This window comes from Camelus dromedarius, chromosome 26 (assembly GCF_036321535.1).
Source record: "Camelus dromedarius isolate mCamDro1 chromosome 26, mCamDro1.pat, whole genome shotgun sequence".
In the NCBI taxonomy this organism is placed as follows: Eukaryota; Metazoa; Chordata; class Mammalia; order Artiodactyla; family Camelidae; genus Camelus; species Camelus dromedarius.
The window spans coordinates 10746329-10768345 of record NC_087461.1 but is presented as its reverse complement, the minus strand read 5'-3'; the positions used below and the strand labels follow the sequence as shown (position 1 = coordinate 10768345).

At 43.5% G+C, this 22017-nt stretch overlaps 1 protein-coding gene across 2 annotated transcripts in view; it reads left to right on the top strand.

The window, feature by feature from the left end:
- The window catches only part of PIP4K2A (phosphatidylinositol-5-phosphate 4-kinase type 2 alpha), a 158909-nt gene that overhangs the window by 101850 nt on the left and 35042 nt on the right, over window positions 1-22017 (top strand). The window contains exon 4 of one of the 2 annotated variants that reach the window (XM_010975119.3): window positions 10203-10355. The exons of the other annotated variant lie outside the window; for it this stretch is intronic. Coding sequence (XP_010973421.1) covers window positions 10203-10355 — 153 coding nt within the window. The remainder of the gene's footprint in view (window positions 1-10202; window positions 10356-22017) is intronic. 2 annotated transcript variants of the gene reach the window in all.

Below are 22017 nucleotides of genomic sequence, written 5' to 3'. Positions count from 1 at the left end.
CTAGCCCAGCTTTTGGCAGACACTTAAGAAATACTTGTGGAGGAAAAGAGGGAGGGCTGAGAAGGGCATCCCCGGAGAAGTGAGCCTTCTGGGCCAAAGCATAGAGGCCTGAGAGCTCAGGAAATGAGAAGCGGCTGGACGGTGGCCAGATAGGGGGAGATGAAGATGGGAACTGGCCTGAAGACCTCAACTGGATTCTGCAGCCCCAGGGTGGCCCCGCGGATCTCACACAGGGGGTGACGTGAGAACATGTGGTCGTGTCTAGAATGCATACAAGGGAGACAGAGAAGTTAGGATGCTGTGAAACATCCCAATGAGTGAAGAAGAGGCATGAACCAGGGCCCTCAGCAGTGACAAGGTCCAGCAGAAAGCAGCTCCCCGGGACAGAGAGAAGAGAGAACTCAGGAGCTGGGGGTGTTGGACCCTGAGAGATGGGGCGAGGGGTGCCGGTGACTGGGGGAGGGAAGTGTGGGAACAAGGGAGGAGAGAGAGGAAGTTGAATTTTTAGCCTTGAACGTGCAGGTGACCCGGAGGCACCTGTGAGGCCGGTCATCATCACCGTCCTGGGGTTGGGGGCAGGCGTGGGCCAGGAGCAGAGGACCAGGGAGTGCTGAGCACAGAGGTCCCCACTCTGAATTTGCTTCCTTTATTCCAGCATAAATGCCTGTCATCTCTCGGGTTCGCCCTGTCTCCTCACACTCTTTGGCCTCTCAGCTGAGCTACTGTGAACCTCACTGTGAATATCAGGCAAATACTCTGCCTGGGCTGAGAACCAACACCCCCCCCCCCCCCCCCAGATTGGACGAGTCTCTTGAAAGACTTTTGGGAAAACTCCTTCCCAGCCCATCAGCATCCTCAGACTTTTTGTTCCTAGTGCTTCTTCCACTGCTTCTGAAGTGTTGGACCAATTACTGCCCCATCTTGTCCCCCAAATGTCCCCACCTGGCAGCTCTGGCTTCCGGTGGGCCCGCATTTTCCACTCCTAAACCCACGTCCGGCTACATCTGGTGATTTTCAGCCGAGCGCTGACTGTCAATCATCTGCCCCCGGGGGGCTCCTGTCCGGGTCTTAATCGGGAGTCTGGGACATAGGCCTGTGGTATGTTCATCTCTGTCAAGTACCAACTCGAGATTTAAAAGGATCTCTTGCTCTATGACGGTCCTGCAACTCTCCCTTCTCAGCAGCTCATTACCATTCATTTTTGTGTCCTTTTCTGATTAGTTGGTTCATTATTGATAAGTGTTCAACTGCACTGTCTTGCCGCCCCCTCCACCCCCACAATGAAAGCCATCCCATGCCTGGGCTCACAGCTCAGACTTTCTTTGAAATTCCCCAGGAGAGTTAACACAGGGCTTGAAACACAGTGGGCATTTAATGAATCCTTGATGATGGTGATGTTCATGTAAGCGTGTTGGTCTTTCCCTCCCTGACAAGGTCAGAGGACCATCTGTTCCATCAAATGTGGGGCTTCTGGCTCCTGGCTGTGTGATTGGAGGCCTGAGTTGTCTGCAGGGCAGCGATTGGCTTCTAGGTTTCAGGCCTGTGAAATAGGTAGCCCAGGTTGGGAATTTTCCTGGGAATTGGGAAGCTGATTTGAGTCTTGAATCTTCAGTGGCAGATCCTGTGCCTTAATCCAGTCACTTAACCCTGGTGGGTCTCAGTCTTCTCATCTGTGAGTGGGGAAGAAGGGTGCCAGGCTCTCTGAGGCCCTCCCAACTGTCAAACCTCTGAATCTATTAAGTCCCGGGGTCGGTGACTGTCACTCAGTTTCTTGTACATGATATTGTTGTGTCTCCCTTGTAAGGGGCCAGCTTTTACATGTTTGAGCAGGGCAGACTTGGTTGTCAGTGGCCTTTCTGTTGACTAAACAGACTTTCATACACAATTTTTAACAGAAACACAAACTCATATTAAAACGGAAGGGGAAAAAAAACCCAAATGTATATGCATAAAAGAACTAAATGTTCAAAATGCTTGGGTATTTTAAAGATGGATAGGGGATCCTAAGGGTTGATAAATCATGACATTTTTATGAGAAGTATGGAAAGATGGGTGGTAAGGGTGAGCTAATTAAATTGACATTTCCTCCACCTCCCTGGGGGCCCCAGTAATCCCGGACCTCCCACTGTGGAAATAGCCTCGGTGCAGACCATCAGAGGAGTGGGGAGGAAGGCGAGCACCATTAATCCCTTTCTTTAGGGAAAGGAAATAGATGTCCAATTATAAATGTGAGAGAGCCATTCAAGAGTGAGCATCATCTCTCATTAGCTGCCTTTATTTCCTACTGAGGGCTCACGTGGCCCCCAAGCTTCAAACACAGCCACTGAGGTTTGAGATGGGGTGTTGTAAGATCCGTGATGTATTTGTCTATGGAAAATGGAAGTGGTGGAAAATGAGTTTACTTATCTGGTGGCAAGATCGTCAGGCAAAATGGGCTGAATTGTCCTATTCTTACCTGCCCAACATCTGGTAGCTTTGCCCTAGAACTTTAACTTGTGTCCAACAGTTTGTCCTATCCCCAACTCCCCAGAAGTGGCATTGGCTGGCCATTGGCTGTCACATGTCTGCCACGCTGAACTGAAAAGAGAGGACCCACGATGTCACCTCCCTCACCCAGAGACAGCCCAGGCTCTCCAGCTGACCCAGTGGGTCCCTCAGGGTGAGGAGTTTGCTCAGGAGACCTGCAGGAAGAGCGTTTGGACGAGCTGCAAATGCCTGCAGTGCTGTGTGATTGCGTTATATGAAACATCCAAAATAGGCAAATCTATAAGACAAAAAGTAGATATTAGCTGAGGGGAGAATGGGTGTGACTGGGTGCTGATGGGTACAGGGTTTCTTTCTGAGGTGATGAAAATGTTCTAAAATTCACTGTGGTGGGGAGGGTATAGCTCAAGTGGTAGATAGAGCGCATGCTTAGCATGCATGAGGTCCTGGGTTCAATCCCCAGTACCTCCTCTAAGAATAAATAAATAAACATAGTTACTATCCCCACCAAAAAAATAAATAAAATAAAATAAAATTCACTGTAGTTTAACTTTGTAACCACACTAAAAACCATCGGTTTGTATGCTTTAAATAGGTGAATTGTCTGGTATGGAAATTACAGCTCGGTAAAGCCATTAAGGAAGACTATTTGGGGTTTAAGATTAGTTTATATTCAGTATGAGACCTCTTTCACCTTCCACCATGGATTTTGGCTGCCTTTTTCTTGATGTCAGGGCTTATGATAATAGTATTTCTGCTTAGAACAAGTGAATTTAAGGAATTACATAGTGCATAATACACAACCGTCACACGTACAGATGAAAAGGGTGGCCAGTGAATAAAAGCATGATTTTTGCAGTTTGTGTACATTTATCATTAGGTTCCCTCCCAACTGATAGCAAATGATTGTATGTTTTCTAAGTCTCTCCTGAAAGCAGTAACTCCTAGTGAACACTAACCAGTAGAGCAAGAGGGAAGCCTAGAGACCATTAAGTCTGACTGTCTTTGCAGATCCTTAACAGAGTAAGGTGGGGGGCGGTGGGGGTGGGGGCTGATGGCCTTGGACCTGTCCCTGCTTCTCTTTCTAGCACACGTGCCGAGACCCAAAAGCCTGAAAAGCAAAGAAAGGAAGGCCATTGTGACTGCCGTAGGCAGCTGCCATGTCGGGTTTCTGTTACATCTGTGTTTTAAATGTGGAATTGAGTCTTTTAAGGCTCTGCACTGAAGGGGACTGTGGACTGTGTGGTTGCCCAGCCTGTTACGTAAGTGACTTCCCAGACTGACAGTCCCGAGGTTGCTTTTCCAAACCTTCATCTCTCCCTTCGAGCCCTCATCCAGCCCCTGCTCACCCTCCTCATCCTTGCTGCTACACCGAGGTCACCCAAGGCCCAGACATCAGGCTCCCTGATGTTCCCAAGTTCGCTGGCAACTTCAGGCAGCCTACTTTGCTCCCCTCCTCCTCCTCCTCTGGGAAGGGGTCCCCCCAGCCCTCCAGGCTGCCTCCTTTTGCACTTTCTCCTTCCTTTAGAGAAATGACCGTTCCTCCACCATCCCTCTTGCCCTGTGGCTGGAGAGGATGCTGGGCTGTGAGCAGGGGCCAAGGATGGAAGGAAGACCTTGTGGGGTAGGAATTTATGACTTCAAACCTCTTTGTGTAAAAAGTTTTAAGTTCTTTTTTAAACTGTAAGTGGTGGTTATTGAGAGCTATAGAAAGTAAACTGTGAAATGGAGACTATGTGAAGGGGGAGGGGGAGGTTCTTGATTTTTCACTGAGTACAAACCAGAGGCTTGGCCAGGGTGGGGAGGAAAGGAATCAAGGGCCAACCGGAAGAACTCATTCTACAAGTCCGTCTTCATTTTTGACTGACCACCTTACAGAATAGTTTGTTAATATTGAGCTGTACCTCTAAAATGTCTTCGGGATTGAAATTTGCTATTTACAGTAATAGCTACCATTCATGAGTGCTACTGTGTTGTGGGCAGTATTACCGGAACTTTGTATTAGCTAATTTAACCCTCAGGCAGACTTTTGATGGTGATGACTTTCGTCATCAACAGGTACAGAAACTGCGGCACAAAGAGCTTAAATAACTTGCCCAAATCCCACAGCCTTGACTCAAAGCTCTCGTGTCTGGTGCTGCATTACACTGTCTTCCAGCTTCAACATCAGTGCCATTTGGAACTTGAAAGGTCCTCAGCCCTCTGCTTATGGTGGTGTGGACCTGAGAAAATATGAATAAACTAAACAAGAGTGCGAATAAACTAAACATAACAGAGAAAGATGGTTTTGATGTTCAGAACCCTCAGATGAGTGTGTGTGTTGTGGATTTAGAGTCTCCGCTCTTCTCCTGGCTCCTAGACTTGGGCGGTTCTGTTAGGACATTTTAGAAAACCAGTGGAAATTTTTACTTCCAACTTCCATGTGTATTTGTTGCCCTCATATTTTACTGTGACTTTGACCTCAAATATCTACTGTGTTTTGCACTTTTACACTTTTGAACTGAGAAGTTCAGAATCTCAGATTTTGAATTTTTTTAAATGTCAACTAATTATAAGAGTATATAACCCCCTAAACTTTGTCCATGGCGAGGAATTTATTTTCGAATGAGAGTAGATCTTTCCAAACTCTCTGCAGATTTCACTGGGTAATTTTACCTGGCAGCTCTCTCATAAAGACAGACAGGTACGTAAGGGTGAAGGTTCCCGAGAATGAATATTTAATTTGGAAATGGGAATTATCTTGATGATGACTAAGCCAACCCTATACGTGGTGCTTTTTAGGCCTTTGGTTGGATCAGATCTTCATCTCAGACTTGGCCTTTTAAATTAAGTGGTTAAGATGAGAAAGAATATTTTAGAACGGTCCCTTCAGCTCGACCTTCTTTCTTCCATGCAAATCTTGTCCTAACTTGTGAATGTGTCTTAACTTCTTTTTCTCTCTTTTTCTGTTTGCTTGTTTATTTTTACTTTAGTATTGTAGAGAGTAACCCAGAGCATTCGCAATATAAAAAGATGATTCCTTTCAGCCTTGGCTTTCTTTGCCAAGAAAACCCATAGGGTTGTAAGCAGGGAAAGGCAGAGGATGGGATAGTCTTCTGAAGGTAAAGCCTGTGTCCATGAGAGACTGAAAACCTCCAGCAAGTCTCAGATCCCATGAATTAATTCGAACAGACACAGAGAACAGTGCCACATGGTTAGAAATGGGAAGCATTCATAGGATTGACATTGTCCGACTGTCTCCAGGATTGGAGGAAGTGCTGAGACCAGGCAACTTTCCACCCCATCTTTGCACAGGCTGTCGGACCCTGAGCCCGGGACACAGCCACACTAAAGCCTGTCCTCACACACACACATCTGTCTCAGCTCTGGCCTGGGGACAAGGTGGCTCCTACTGCCGACTGACCTCCTCAGTTAAAGTCAGGTAATAAACAGTCCTGGAATGAGTCAGGAGGGCTCTGTGCACACGTTAGCAGAAGCATAAGTTGAGGACTCTGGGTTGCGCTAGCACTGAGGCTGTTGCTGATGACATTTTTAAATGTTTTGCTTGGCAGAACTGAAAACAAAGGCAGCTCTGGCTCTGTGCCAGCTGGCTCAGGCTTTAAATTGTGATCAGAAGGTGTTGGTCACCACGGAGAAGTCTGCAGCAAGGATCCCAGTGTGGTGGCCATCAGACTCGAGCCCAGGCGGGGAGGCAGGCTGGTGGGAGGCGTGGGGCGGCTGCAGAGCCTGCCACGTGTCCCGCCCACCCCACTCGGACGTTAAAGAACTGAGACAGGCGAGGCATTTCGGCTCGTTGTGTCTCTGTTTCCTGGTCTGTAAATTGGATGCTTTGGGATGATCTCCAGGGTTACTTCCAACTGTCACGCTCTTTGATTATGAGATTTATTTACAAACAAGGGGGCCTTTGGGGGCTCCTGGAGGTCACTCCCAGGCTGTTTCTGGCCTCACAGACATCCTGTGTGAGGTCACAGTGCTCGTTTTCTTTAGAACAAAGGGCGCTGAGGAATTTCAGTATTCGGTTTCCCTAAGATTGCAGATTTTTCAGCCACCTGATGGCTACGTTCGATGTATATCCATGTCATCGTTCTTTCTGGAGTCATCCTGAGTGCCCCTGGGAACTCTAATGTGTTATTTCCATGCTTCTCGAAGAAGTATCGTCATCTCCTCTTTAACACTGGCCCAGGTGCCCTGAGCCACCCTTATGCCCCTGCTGAGATGGCGCGTGGTGGCTGGACTCTCTTCTGACTGGACTTTGTTGGCAAACATCAAATCACCATCGAAGGGCCATGTGTGCCGTGTCTTCGAGGAAATACATTCTCAGAGTTGCAGGAGGTCTGAGGGAGAGATCCAGCTCAGCCCGCCCTCTCCCTTGGGCTTACCCTCCCTCACTTCACAGTCCCAGGAACTGAGGTTCAAAGAGGCTGAATGACGTCTCCAAGGGCTGATGAGTGGAGAGAATTTCCTAGGTCCCAGACCAGCAGCCTGCCTTACTCAGCACTGCCTTTACACACACACACACACACACACACACACACACCCTGCCTTATTTCAGAGGTTTCACACACACACACACACACCCCTGCCTTATTTCAGAGGTTTCAAAAGTCGATGATTGTGGAATTAATTAAAGGCAAAAGCTTAGCCTTGTCTTTGTAAATTGCCCTTTTTGGTTACCTCCCAGGAAGGAGCCTTAGGCATGTCACTTCACCCCACTGTACCCCAGTTTCATTATCTTCAAGTGTGAAAATGCACCTGACTTTTTCTGTTTCATATGTTGTGGAAAGAAATACGAATGTGGATGTTTTTTTCCAGGCCTTAGAGTCATTCTAAGGATCACACATTTTGTGTAAAATTGCGTTCACTCTTCTGATTGTCTACTTGCCTAAGGCTTTCAGTAGGTTTGATTCATGTATTTTTATATTCATAGTGATTATAAAAGATATGTTCTAAATTTTGACAAAGTGTGTCTGTTCCTAACTTCACTAGTTACTGGAAACCCGAGAGCCTTGAAAAAAATTCTTCCACCCATTGAAGTAGAGATTGTGGCTTGGTACTACTTAGGTGATTATGGAAAACTTGAGTTAGGGCAGAATGAAGATTAGAATTTGTAGTTTTGTATTCCAGGCCATTATGGGAGGCCAGTATCCTGTGCAAAGTCATTAATAAATAATTATCAATGTCTTTGAATCTGAAGAGAAAGGTGAAGAATTTGGAAGGAGGTAGCATCTGAGCTAAGGAGTTAGTCCATTTTCAACTCTGCCTTCTAGCCCTTTTCCTAAGCCCATATATTGCTTTGAACATGGTATTATTAGACATTTTTTGAATGAATGAATCCAGTGAATGCAATGAATTATTAATCTTCACTGTAGAATTTCCCATTTTAACCAAACCAGGGTTGGAGAGACTATAATGGGAAAGGTGAGGTTCAGACAGGTGCATTTGTATAGAAAGCAGTTAATACACCGGACTCCCCATGCTCTGCACCAGATAGACCACGTCGAGCCACTGTCCGGGTGCTCTTGGTTCTCACGTGCACTCTGCAGACCCACTGTATTGGCATCATCTGCTTCTTCAGATGCCCCCCCACACACACCTGAATCAGAATCTGCATTCTCACCTGATCACCTCCACCCGCAGTTACTCAGGTGCTTGTTAAAGTTTGAGAAGCACTGATGCTGCAGCTTTCACCCCTCTTCTCTCCCCTGGTCCACGAGGGAACACTGCACTTTTGTATCTAATAACACTTGAGAAAAAGTCTGTGGAACTGATGCTGCTCTGATTCTGTCCTTTGCTGAATATAAGTACCCTTTACTAATCCCCCCTCCCCCCCAAAAGTTAACTTACATATATTGTCAGTTTTACAATGTTTATAACCTGGTCCACCTGGCTTTCATAAAGTTGATTGTTCTCGCTTTGATTTTTTTTTTTATGCCTGAAAATAATTTGTAGTCTTACCATTCCTAGTGTTCTTGTTTTAATGCTTGGGAGGAAAAATTCAGACCTTTAGCTAAGAGCAGTCATTGCTTTCTTTGGCTAGTGTTTAAAACCCCAAAAAGATGCATTCGCTTTGATTTTTTTCCTTTTTATTCTTCATAGGAAGTGGTGTAAAGGAGACTTTTATTTCTGAGGGAAAAGCCAATATAAAGAACTAAACTTTTTTAATGTCTCCATTTTCATCCTGAAAATCCTTTTTGTGATTCTCAGTCTAGCTAATGAATTTCAGTTGTCTTAATCAATGAACACGGCCAGATCCTGCTACTTAAAGTCATCGGGGGTTACATTGATTTTCCTCCCCTTCTCTCGAGTTTTCTAATGAGCTAAGGAAAGCACATTCAGTTAACTGGCAAGTGTGTTCACTCACATCAGATCAGGATATGCTGTCTCAGAAAGTAAGGGCAGTGGCTGCAAGGCTGGGGTCCTGGAAACGGGAACACGTTCCTTTCCCTCTGCCCAAGAAGGGCGTCCACCAGCTCCTGCACCACGGCAGTGTAATTAGACCTCATACGGCCAAATCCTGTTGAAGTTCATCTGGAAAAGAAGGAAAGGATAAGGAGGCTTGAGTATACTGGACAGATAGGAACTCTTTCCTTGACAGTCAAGATGAGGTGATACCACCTGCCTCTCGAAAGGCATCTGTGTCCCCTTAACTAGACAGGGTTTGATTCACTAGTGTTTCTGAATGCCCACTTTTGGAGAAAGTGAAGAGGGATGTCTTTCCCTTTGAATCCCTCATACGCCATCCAGTGGGGCCAGGCGGGGAGTGAATTTAGTACTCAAGCACAGGTAGCAGAGGCGAAGACCGGAATCCCTTGGATGCTTAGGGTTTGCTAATCCCAATAGTCCAAGTGACCAGTGTAAAATGGTTGGGGGAAAGCAGGGTAGACTTCCTGGAGGCTCTAAGAAAGCAGGAGATTCAAACAGGAGAGTCACCTGTGAGAGGAGGGTAGCCTTGGCTAGCTGGAGTGTGGATAGTGTGAACCTGGGATGAAATAACTAGATATTGGAGTGAAATATGCCAGAGGAGCCCCACCTCATCCCCTCCAGGAGATGAATCATGCTCAGAAAAATGGCTGAGATGGGGTGGAGGAGGGACCAGAACATAGTCTTCTGACACCTGCTGAGGCCCTCCCAGGGCAGCCACAGGCAGTGTAGTTTACTGATGGAGTCATCTACTGCTTGAGTAGTTGACTAGTTGAGAATTTGGGTTCTGAGCCAGCCACACTGGAGATGGAATTCTGTCTCTTCCTGCTACTAGCTGTGTGACCTCCGCCTGATTGTTCTACCTCTCTGATCTGCATGGTGATATCAATAGTGACCGTTTCATGGGAAGGTTCTCAGAATTGGGAGAAGTCCCTGGTGCATAATGCTTCACAGAATACCTGTCGTGTAGGGAAGCATTCAGTGAATGTCAAGGGTTCTTTTGTGGCTGGAGCCTAATTTTATCCAGAAGGAAAACTGAACTTTTGTCCAAGTCAAAAGAACAAGGTGAACAAAATAACTTTGGTTATAATTCTAGACATCAGAATCACTGTTTTCATTTCATTTGAAAACCTTACCATTTGGGTATTGATGAGTAGAAAATGTTGTCATCCTACTTATCAACTTTTTCCAAACACAAATGATTTTGAAAACTTGTGGGGACAACAAATTACCCAGAAATTAGAAAGCTGCATCTTTAACCGGTTCTCTCTTCCCTCGCCCACCCATCCCACGGGAAGAATTCCTTAACCAGGAGCGCACCCCTTCCCAACGACTCCCAGGCCCGCAGCGGAGCTCGGTTCCACACCTCCTACGACAAGAGATATATCATCAAGACCATCACAAGTGAAGATGTGGCCGAAATGCACAACATCCTGAAGAAATACCACCAGGTACCTTTTCTCTGTCTTCATTCGAAACTCTGAGAAGGCTGACACTTGTGACAAATTATCCTTAAGGCCAGAGATTTAAATATCTAGTTAATAAACAGCACACATTTGACACAGTTATTCAATCTAGCTGTGTTTTTAAAAATTACTGTGGCCAGATTTACCAGCAGTTAACATTTGGGAATGAGAGATTCATTAGTTATACATGTAACACTTTTAGTCTAAATACCCTTCTATACAGTAGTTTCAGCGACTCCCATTCTGATTTTAAAATCACTCCGCTGAAGATTTGGCAGCAGGTCAGAAGTTTTTTGCACAGGACGGAAGCGGGGTGTTGAAAGTGGGTGTTTGTCTGCTTACCACCTCCTTTTCACCCCTCAGTGTTATCCTTTCATAATCACCTGGGGATAAGTGAAACTAGCCCTGTCTCATCTCCTGTCTGTCTGTTTGTTTCTCGAGGAATTCTAGCACGAGTGCCTGGTAGAGCACACATTCACAGGTCCCTACCAGAGTCGTAAGAGGTCTTCCTTCCTTTGAAATAGTAACAGCATGATGTCCAGCATCAGGCAATCCTGGGTTTAGACCCCAGCCCTGTCACTAACTAACCACGTGACTTCCAGACTTTGAAGCCTCAGTTTCTTGATTTATGCAATGGAGATAATAACACCAACCTAACACCGAGCCCTGAAGATTGTAGGTCAGGCTCTCAGCACAGTGCCTGCCACACACCGGGCTCTGGTATGTGGGGGTGGTGGTAGCCTTCAGCAGGTCGTACAGCAGGAACCGGGACAACTGTGTCACCTTGGGAAAGCGGAGTCTTCGTGGGGTGAATCTGACCTCTGATCGCAGTACTGCAGCAACCACCTTCAGAACTGGTGGTTAAACCACACGCTGAAACATACACACACACTGTTGCTTTAACCAGAGGATTCTCAAAAGTGTTTCAACCATCACGTCAAGCATCAGCCTCTCCAGGTAGCTGCTTCGAAGGTGCTGCTCAGTTGGATTTGCAGGCTCTGGGCTGTCTGTAGAAATGAGCTTCCTTACCTGGCGGGCGTGCTTTCTGCTGTAAACTTCAGGAGTTATTTCTTGGCACTTGCTTATTCTTCTAATCTTCCCAGAGCGTGATCAGCTGAGTTTTGCTTGCAGTGAGGTCTGTAAATATCTCTAAGCTACATTCTGTTTCTGGAAGCTGGGGGCTGCCCCTGATTTGTTTTTGAAAAACATGAGTCTGCCTCTAAATTCATTTAGCATCTAATAAATCTTTTATAACACCTATTCCTTTTGAAGTCTGTGCTCTGGTGCTTATGCTGTGCCTATTATGAAGGAGATTTTAAAGTGCTGGATTAGTACCCTTGAGTGAGGGTGAAAATGCTAAGGCATTGGCTTCTGAATGAATTGAATTACAGGACGCAGCTCTCAACCATCCACCTTTTAAACTGAATGCTACTTCATTGCTCCCCCTCTGGAACTTAATGTCGTACTGATGCATTCTTTTTCTACTTTCCTTAAATTGTCTCAGAACTTTCAAAGCAATGTGATGCCTCAGTGACTGATGAAGACATATTATTCCGATAAGTGACTATGATACCATTCTAATAAAACGTGACATGCAATTCAGACATCAACTTCTTGATGACATCTTTGAGTTCAGACTTTTCTGACTTTACAGAAATCAGTTTGAGACATTTCCCCTGGGGTACTTACTGTAACCGAACGTGCAGATCTGACATATCAGCATTACATAAAATATGTTAGCGATCACAATAAGTCTATTAACATGCTCCGTGGGCTGTCACCATACTAAATAATTTCCTTTCATTCAACTCCTACAAAGTGGTTATTTTCTTGGTATGTTCTTTATCCAGGAAAAAATCTCATTTCTTCAACATCTATATTTTTCTTTCTGTTAATAAACAGTATTTTAAATATAGTTAAAGGGTCTCAGTGTTGCCCTTACAACAGAGTGTTGCAGGTCAATTATTCTTCAAAAACAAACTCATAGAAAAAGGGATCAGATTTGTGGTTACCGAGGTAAGGGAATTGGATGAAGGCAGACAAAAGGCACAAACTTCCAGTTATAAGATAAGTATGTACTAGGGCTGGAATGTGTAACGTGATAAATATTATTAACATGGCTGCATGTCATATGAACATTGTTAAGAGAGTAAATCCTGAGAGTTCTCATCACAAGAAAAACATTTTTTTCTTTGTCTTTTCTTTTGTATCCATATGAGATGAGGGATGTTCACTAAACTTACTGGGGTCATCATTTCATGATGTCTGTAAGACAAGTCACTATCCTGTACACCTTAAACATGAACAGTGCTGTATACTGATCATATCTCAATAAAACTGGAAGAAAAAAAATTTTTTAATAAATGGAGTCTTAAAAGATTGAGAATCACCATTACTAATATGATTTATTAAAGGACCCTAGGTTGAAGGTCAGGAGACCTAGATCCCGGCTTGTCCTGAACTGGATGCTGAAGCAGTCTCTGACCCTCAGCTTTCCCATCTGCATTTCATTCATTCACTCATTCATTCGTTCATGTGTTTACTTTATTTTTAACTGAAGTATAGTTGACTTACAATTTTATAGTAGTTTCAGGCATGTAACATAGTGCTGTGGTATTTCTGTAGGTTACACAGCACACAAGGTGATGATAATATTGTTGACCTTATTCCCTGTGCTGTGTGTTTACTAACTGACCTAATTCCACAGAGGCTGTCAGGTGGCTTAAACTAGGTGTAAGATTTATGTCTAGTCTTAAATGTTTTCTGTCTCCTGCTTCGGTGATGACTGTCAGTTCTTCTATTTCTACTTGCTTTTTGTTGCTTTTCCCTTCTGATGTGCTTTTGCTTCTGTACTGTCTAGTCTGGACAAGTCATTAGGCTGATTCAAATTGATTGATTCAAATCAACTTTGAATTGATAATCTAAATGGTCAAACAGGTGGGGCAGGCCCTCAGGGACGTTGTCTCCTGTGGAGTAAACTGGACGGACTTCCTGGTGGCTCTGGTTACTCTGTGGCACTTGACTTCTCTTTTTCCTTCTCTTTCACTGTGTTTTGTCTTAGTGAAATAGATCCAGAGCTGCAGCTCTATTCTGGAAGGTTAAAATTATCATAAGGCCAGCCTATGGAGAGCAGAACATTGCCAGATATTTGAATAAATTCTTCCTGGGATTAATCTGATGAGCCAAGCTCACCAGCAGTGCAGGGTGGCAGGTGGTTCAGAACCGGGACTCTGGAGTGGACTGCTTTGTCCCCACCAACCGGGGGACCTTGGGCAAATCACTTAACCTCCTACACCTGCTTCTGTGTCTCTAAAATTTGGATAATAGCACCTCCTTCATTCGGTGTTGTGCTTATTATGTGAATTGATGTTTATAACCTGCTCAGAGCAGTGTCTGCTGTATGATCAGTGTGGTTATGAATGACTGAATCACCAAAAACCTTTCTTCCACATACTCACTTTCCTGTATCTCAGTGTTGAAATCATTAACTCTTTGGATCCACTAGGGGGCCTGGTTTCTAGTAGAGTGTTGCACTGATGCAGAATCATGAAGATTCAAACCGACCGTAGGGAGTTAGATGTTTCCCAAGCTCTAGCATCTTGCCTTAGTCTTCACTTGTGGTGCAGATCCTACCCCGATTTCCACTATGCGCCAAGAAGGGAACGCGTCATCTTTCAGACCAGAGGGAAATTTATCTTAAGCAGAGCAAAATTCTATAGGTTTCTTCTTTTTCTCTTTTCTATAGTTGGGAAAATAACTATTTTTGTTCTGGTGTAAATATCCTTTTCCTCAAATTTCTATTAGACTAGAACAAATGCAGGTCTTATAAATAATGATTATCAGCTGATTCACTTAGTAAAGCAGAAAAGCATTCCAGAAAGGAAAAAAATGGTCATGAACCTACTTGAATGTCTTATTTCTCCTAAAGTGACTGATTTTTTTTCTTTCCTTACTGACCTGAATTCATTGAGAGTTTTGGTATCATGTGGCTTCAGCTTTAATTAAAATTTAAAGTCAATGTCAGTAAAATTTTAGAAATTTTAGGGGAGGGAACAAGTTCCAATGTAGATGATCAAGAAATGCCTTATGAAAACGGCATTAAGAACTATCTTTAAAGTTTTTGAAATGTAGGGTTTAAATTTGTTTTTTATTTCAAAGAGACAGAATTGACAAACTGACAAAATTGATAAAAGTTAACTTAAAAATCCTTTCTTATCTTTGTTATTTGGGAGGCAGTTAGTAACTTGAGCGGAATCTAGAAGTCAGCCTAAAAATCTGAAATCCTTGTTGAAAAAGCTAGCTGGTACCTCACCTTTCAGTAAAGGGTTTGGGGGTGAATGTCTGCCCTTTTTGGACCCTCCCTGGAGTACATCTTTTCATCCTCCCATGAAGGACAGTGGCAGTCATTGGCCAATGAATAGGGACAAACTGAAAAAACAGGCACTGTAAAGGCCAAAAATTAAAATTAACAAATGGAGGGTGTGGTGCTGAGAGAGAAAAAGTCACACCCTCCCTCAGGGCTTCCCAAGCTGCTGGTTAAAGACAGAGCAGCAAGCACTGGGTGAAGTTCACGTCCTGGCTCGGCGGCGCTCCTGGGAGATGCCGACAGAGCCCCGCGCTGCAGCATGGAACCTGCTTTCAGGAGGAGGAACGCTCCGAGCCTGCTCTTTTTGGCTTTTTCATTCTCTCTGGAGGAGAGGTCTGTCAAAATGTGCAAAGTACACTGACGCTTTAGGCCCCAGAAGCACCTGGAGCTGTGCAGTAAAGGCCGCTCCCAGCAGAGCCCCTTCACCAACAGACGCAGCACATGCATTTCTTGCTTCTCTCTTAGAAATGTCAGGAAGATGGCCTCCTTTTTCCTTTTTATGTCACCTGCCTCCCCTCCTCTCTCTTCTGTCTCTCCAGCAGCTCTGGATGTGGCAGCCTCCTTCCTCCACATCTCTTGACCTTCCTTTCCCATTTTACCTCTGCAAACATCTCCACTCAGTTTGGGGTAAATTCCTCAGCTGAATCACCCACTCCTAATGCTCTCTTCAGCTGTTCTGTTGTCTCCCCGGTCTAGTGATTTTTTTACTTCAAAAATATGTTTTTCCTTCTAAAAGTTCCATTTTAAATAATCTCATTTTTTGTTATATGCTCATTTCTGAAATTGCACCCTTTATTTGTTTGGATGCTTTCTGCATAGCTGTGCACATTCTGTTTCTGGCAGTCCTAACCTCTGCCATTCCTGGGGGCCCTGAATTTGTTGCCCCTGCTGTCTGCTGTCTCTCAGAAGTGGCCAGCCCAAGCAGAAGGCCACGCAGAGTGTGGGGTCGGGATATTGGTGAGGGATGGAAGCTGGTGCGGGAAAAGGAAGGAAGTAGGGTTGGATGGGGGGTGGGAGAGGGCAGCCTGCCCAACATGTCCCCCAAGTTGCAGGCTACCCGGTGGGGGCCCTTTGGGGTCCTCCTCCCAGAAGATGCCATGTTGGGCCAAAGTGACAGGAAGGCAGACCCAGAGGGAGCTGTGACCACAGCTGGGCACACCGCCTCCTGGAGCACGTCCCCACCATGATGCTTGGGGCAGCCATTCTGCACTTCAGTTCTAGTCACTGAGTGAACGGCATCTGGCTGCATTTATGATAGTGGTTTTTATAAACTCATTTCGTCTTTCACGATGATTTTATTTATGGGTTTTTATTATAGTGTAACAAACAGAATTAGGAGCACCAGTTTGTGCATTCAGGTATAGCCTACAATATTTCAGAAGTAAGACTGTTTGTAAATAGTGCAGAGGAATGTTGGTTCCTTTTAAGCCTGATTTTATTAAGTTTAAGGAAAGTGGTAAATTTTGTTCTTACATTAGCTTAAATGGAGTCATTTTTGACTTTTTACATTCTTTTTTGACTTCATAACTATATGAAACCAAAATAAATTATATTAACTGACACATCATTATCCCAAAATATCAGTTCAAGGAATGTTTGGATTATTTGTTTGGTCATTCTAAAACAAAGCAATTCTGAATTCCAGGCTGGCTTCTTTTTTTTTTCCTTTCTTCACCCCCCCCCCATAAAGAATGTTGTTGGAGAGATCTGTAAACATAGTCAGAGGCACAATAAGGATTACAGACAATTTAACCTTTCGAAAACATTAACTGAAACAAGACTTTATATTGAAGTATTAATTTGATTCTATATTAAATTGTCACTTCAAGCCTCTTAAAAAAAATGAGTGAAACATGATAATAACAGCAATTTCCAAGAGCCAGAGCCCAGGTTCACGCTATCACACGGAGATATAAATACTTATCTGTGGCAGTGCATCACTTAGTATCCTCTCTGCTAAAGCCTTCAGTCAGCTGTGAATCCTTTAATGGCATTTCATTTTGCACAAGAGCAACAAATGGGGGCTTCATAAAACTTGTTATGCTTGTTGTGCGCCCAAGAACAAAGGAAACTCAGATCTCCTGGCCTTTGCATTTTATGTTTTAAAATTCCGATTTCACCACATCAGTTCATCATTACATTACAATTCTGACAAGCCAGTAACACAGGGAAGAGTTGTAAGGGAGACTGATGAAGAGAGAAAATTTGCCTCTATTGGTGACACCATGGAATCATTTCCAAGAAGATTTTTTTGAAGACAAAAAAAAAGTAAAAGCCGTTAGTGTTGGAAACACAGGTTACAGACAAACATTCCTGGCAGATACATGTATCTGAGAGCACTCCTTTAAAAAGCAGAAGCCGCTGCTTGATAAATAACATTGCGAGGTGACACGGGGCATCCAGCTACAAAAATGCAAACATGAAAAATACTTAATAAAAACAGTATTTTAAAAATGCAAACGTAGGTAATGCAGTGAGTTTAACACTGAGAATGTGGACATGGATTCCAAGGATGCTTGCAATGGTTTTACCTCCAGGCAGTGAGGAGAACTGATGATCATCACGGTCGCTGTTTACAAATTAGGGACCAACTATTCCATGCCTTGTTCAGATGAAACCTCTGTGAAAGCCGCCACTCCAGGTGCCAGAGAGACCTTCCCTGTTTGATGTGAGAGAAGAGCTTGGCTGCAGGTGACCCAGGGAGCCCGGGGAGGGGGAAAGAAAAGGCAGGCTTTGTGCGGCATATCCAAGTGCTGGGGGAAAGGGCTGGGTCTGAAAGGATGCTGTGCAGGACTGCATAGCGGGGCAGAGAAGCACCCCTCTCTTCTGGTGTGTGTGCTCTTCAGTCCTGAGCCACGCATGGATGACCAGCACTGCGGAGTGTTTGGTCCATTTGTGGCCTCTTATCTCCCATCGGACCTCCAGGGAAGGGGCTACCAGGTGGCAGGAGGGCAATGCACCTGTTGAGTCTGTAAACAGAGATACTGACACAGCAGGTCGGAAACAGCCGCGTTGACTTTGTCTGTTGCCAGTGGGGGAGGACTGACTGCCTTGGAGCCACATCCAGACGGTGGTTGAAAGTGAAAGAAATATCTTCACCATATTTCTCCATTTTTGTAATCTTATAAAATTTTGTAAAATTAAGCATGGAGAACGGAGGGAGCAAATGTTCACCCTTAGATTGTCTTACGAGAGAATCAATGTCACAAAGGGATTAACATGCTGAGGATGTTTTTAACTGTTAAAAAGAGAGAGGGTGCTCATGCCAAAAAACCGATCATGATACTGTAGTGTCTCCAGTACATCCTTTAAAAATAATTTTCGAAGCACTTATTGACAGGTGGTTTTGTTAATTTGACAGTGATGTTTTTCAGCTTTTGAAGGTGCTAGATTTCTGATCCTGAAAGCAACCAACATAAGTGAGAAATAGAATTTTTTAGTGTTTCTTTTATATTTACAAAAATATTACCTTACTTTCTAAACAACTACATACACACACGTGCAACATTATTCATTTTTGGAGTCTTTGTTCTATGGAGATTTTAGGAATTCCAATGCATTTAATTTTTTTTTAATGGAGACTGAGGATTGAACCCAGGATCTCATGCTTGCTAAGCAAACACTCTACCCCTGAACTATACCCTCCCCTCTCCCCATCATGTATTTAAAATAGAATCTGTTTCTCGGGGAGCATTTTAGGAGTACAGCAGGTGGAAACCTGCCTCCCTTACCCTTGCCCTGCCTTCCTGTCCCACCCCTTACCCCAGGGTCTTGGTTTCATCCTGGTCTTGCTTGAGTCATTGGCAGTCCCCCCAGTACCATTTCCCTGATTGTCACATCCTTCACAAAACCCCTTTGTGCTCAGTACTAATATTACCCCCTCCAAATGCAGAGACACAGAGAGGTTGACTAATTCACCCAAGGTCACATAGCTAGTGCATGTGGAGCTGGACCAGGAGGGCTCGAGCAGCATGGTGTGGCTGTGAGCTTACAATCTCCCCAGATGTTTGTATGTGTGGTGGGGAAGGGGTTGGATTCCTTATAGATGTGCCCACTGCTGTTAGGGTTTGTGCACAGCATTTCCTGGGTCAGCTGGCAAAGAATCTGAGAGGATTCATTGTTTGGGCTTTTGAATCAACTCCCACATGCAGGGACCCCCTCAATCTACAGTACGGTGGTCCCCCAATGGTGGCGTTTGTAGACCCAGTGAGCTGTTCCTCCACTGAAATGAAACTATTCTTTTCCAAGTGCCCCCACCCAGAAATTCGATTAATGGGGAGAATTTTGTCTTCTGCAAAGTTTTCACCCATAAATGCTTTTCTAAACCTTTGCTCCCAGCTGCTGCTGGTCAGCACTGGGATCTAACAGGACAGGCTTTTTAGGGTTGTGGTTTTGGACATATTTATAAACTCAGGAGTTTTAAGTTTATGAAATATGTATTTTTCAAGGTGTTCATGAAAAAGCCTTATAGGTGAGCCTTCCCTTTGAGAATGAGTGCATGTAGAAACTTGATGAAGTGGATCAAATTTAATGTATTTTTAATATGTAGTAATGTATTTAACCTGAAAGATAAAGGCGGTGTAGAATGTGATCTGTGTGTTTTTCCCTGGGGGAAAAAAGCTTGTCAGCGATTTCCTGTATAGTATTCAGGTTTCTTTGACATGTTCATCCACGTGAATAGTGGTTAGTGTCTACTCTGTCCCGTGGCACTCTGTGGCTCTGGACAGATTTTGATCAAAGACATCTCTTACCATGAGGACTTTTAAAAGAGAGACCGTGATAAGCATAATCTGAGCAGAACAGCATGAAGGGGAGGGAGATGGATGGTCAGACAGAAACCCATGGGCTCCTACAGGGCAGGAGACATGTCCTGTCGGTCCCAGAATCACCTGTGCAGAACCTCCCTCCAAACAGACCGCAGATCATGTCTGGGGTCAGTTGGGAGCACAAAGCAGAGAGGCATAACATTAAAATTTCTTATCAACGTTTTGAATAAAATGACTATGATCATTGTCCTCTGCAGTAGGAGAAAGCACGGGCCAGACACAGGCATGGTGGGAAGTATTCTGACACACTGTTCCTGGAATCCTCACAATAATCTTCTTGGTAGGAATCACGGTGCTCACTTTCCAGCAAGTGGAACTAAAATGACAAGTGCTTTAGTGACTTGCTCAGGACCCCACAGCGAGCGGGTGGAGGTGCCAGGGCACATCTGCATCTCTTTTTGGCTCACTAACCTATGTTCTTTCTGCAGAGCTTACACGGCTAGACCCCGTAGCCTCCGTGCTTCTAAGTTTTATCCAGCTGTCTCTCTTCAGAAGCACAAGACAACCATTCTTTTTATTTCTTTACATCAGACCGTAGAAATCTTTTCAGCTAAGAGCTCTTTACCGCCTGTTTTGTATTAGCAAAACCTACATTAATTTACTAATTGTTTAAGTTGAAATATAGTCAGTTTACAATGTTGTGTCAATTTCTGGTGTACAGCATAATAGAGTTCAGTCATACATATACATGCATAATTTACTAATTTTTGAAAGGAGAGAAACAGAAAAGGTTCTTGTGGTCTGATTTCAAATTAAGAACAGGTTGGGGGTGAAACCCTACTCAGAAAAATCCATGAAATTGAAATACATAACTCAATTATGGTAAGGCTTTTAAAAAGGACAGGAGCATTTTTAAAATCTGCCAAAACTCTGGGTGGCAAATACTAAACTCCTGTACTGACACTGTTAATCTTTTCTTTAATGATAAAAACTAAAGACTTTAAAAAAAATTCTTAAGATGGTTTAGTATTATCAGAGTTGACTGTGTTTACCACTAGTTTGAAAGGGCATTCTGATTACTTATTTTTATAAAATGCTCATTGTAAAACAAAAATTCAAGCAGTATAATTTCTTTTTTAAAAAAGGAAGAAAGCAGTTACCCTAAATTTCACCATTACCATGGTGACCATTCTTTCAGACATCTCTGTAAAGAGGCCCAATGGGTACAGGTTTTACAATTTTGGAATACTGTTCATGCTGACATGCATGATGACATCCTAGAGATTTCACACACATGTCATGGGCATAAAAGAATTTTTTTGAACTCTTCTTTCCACCCCTTATATTTTTATTTTTTTAATTGAAGAACAGTCAATTACAGTGTGTCAATTTCTGGTGTACAGCACAGTGTCTCAGTCATACATATACATACATGTATTTGTTCTCATATTCTTTTTCACTAAGTGTTATTACAGGATATTGAATATAGTTCTCTGTGCTGTACAGAAGAAACTTTAATCTATTTTTATATATAGTGGCTAACATTTACAAATCTCAAACTCCCCAATTTATCCCTTCCCACTCCCTTTCCCCCGGTAAGCATAAGACTGTTTACTATGTCTGCGAATCTGTTTCTGTTTTGTAGATGAGTTCATGTTTTTTTTTCTCTTAGGTTCCACATATAAGTGTTATCAAGTGGTATTTTTCTTTCTCTTTCTGGCTTACTTCACTTAGAATGATGATCTCTAGGTCCATCCATGTTGCTGCAAATAGCATTATTTTATTCTTTTTATGGCTGAGTAGTATTCCATTCTATAAATATACCACAACTTCTTTATCCAGTCATCTGTCGATGGACATTTAGGTTGTTTCCATGTCTTAGCTATTGTATACAGTGCTGCTGTGAACATTGGGGTGCATGTATCTTTTTAAGGTTCCCTGTGGATATATGCCCAGGAGTAGGATTTCTGGATCATATGGTAAGTCTATTTTTAGCTTTTTGAGAACTCTCCATGCTGTTTTCCATAGTGGCTGCAACAAACTGCATTCCTACCAGCAGTGTAGGAAGGTTCACTTTTCTCCACACCCTCTCCAGCATTTATTGTTCTTTGACTTTTGAATGATGGCCATTCTGACTGGTGTAAGGTGATACCTTATTGTAGTTTTGATTTGCATTTCTCTGATAACTAGTGATTCTGAGCATTTTTTCATGTGCCTGTTCATTGGAGAATTGCTTGTTTAGGTCTTTGCTCACTTTTGGATTGGGTTATTTGTTTTTTTCTTATTAAGTTGTATGAGCTGCTAATATATTCTGGAAATTAAATCTCTATCCTTCGCATCATTTGCAGATATTTTCTCCCATTCTGTAGGTTGTCATTTTGTTTTGCTTATGGTTTCCTTTGCTAAAGCTTTTAGTGTAATTAGGTCCCATTTGTTAATTTTTGCTTTTATTTCTATTTCCTGGATAGACTGCCCTCGGAGAACATTACTAAGATTTATGGAAAAGAATGTTTTA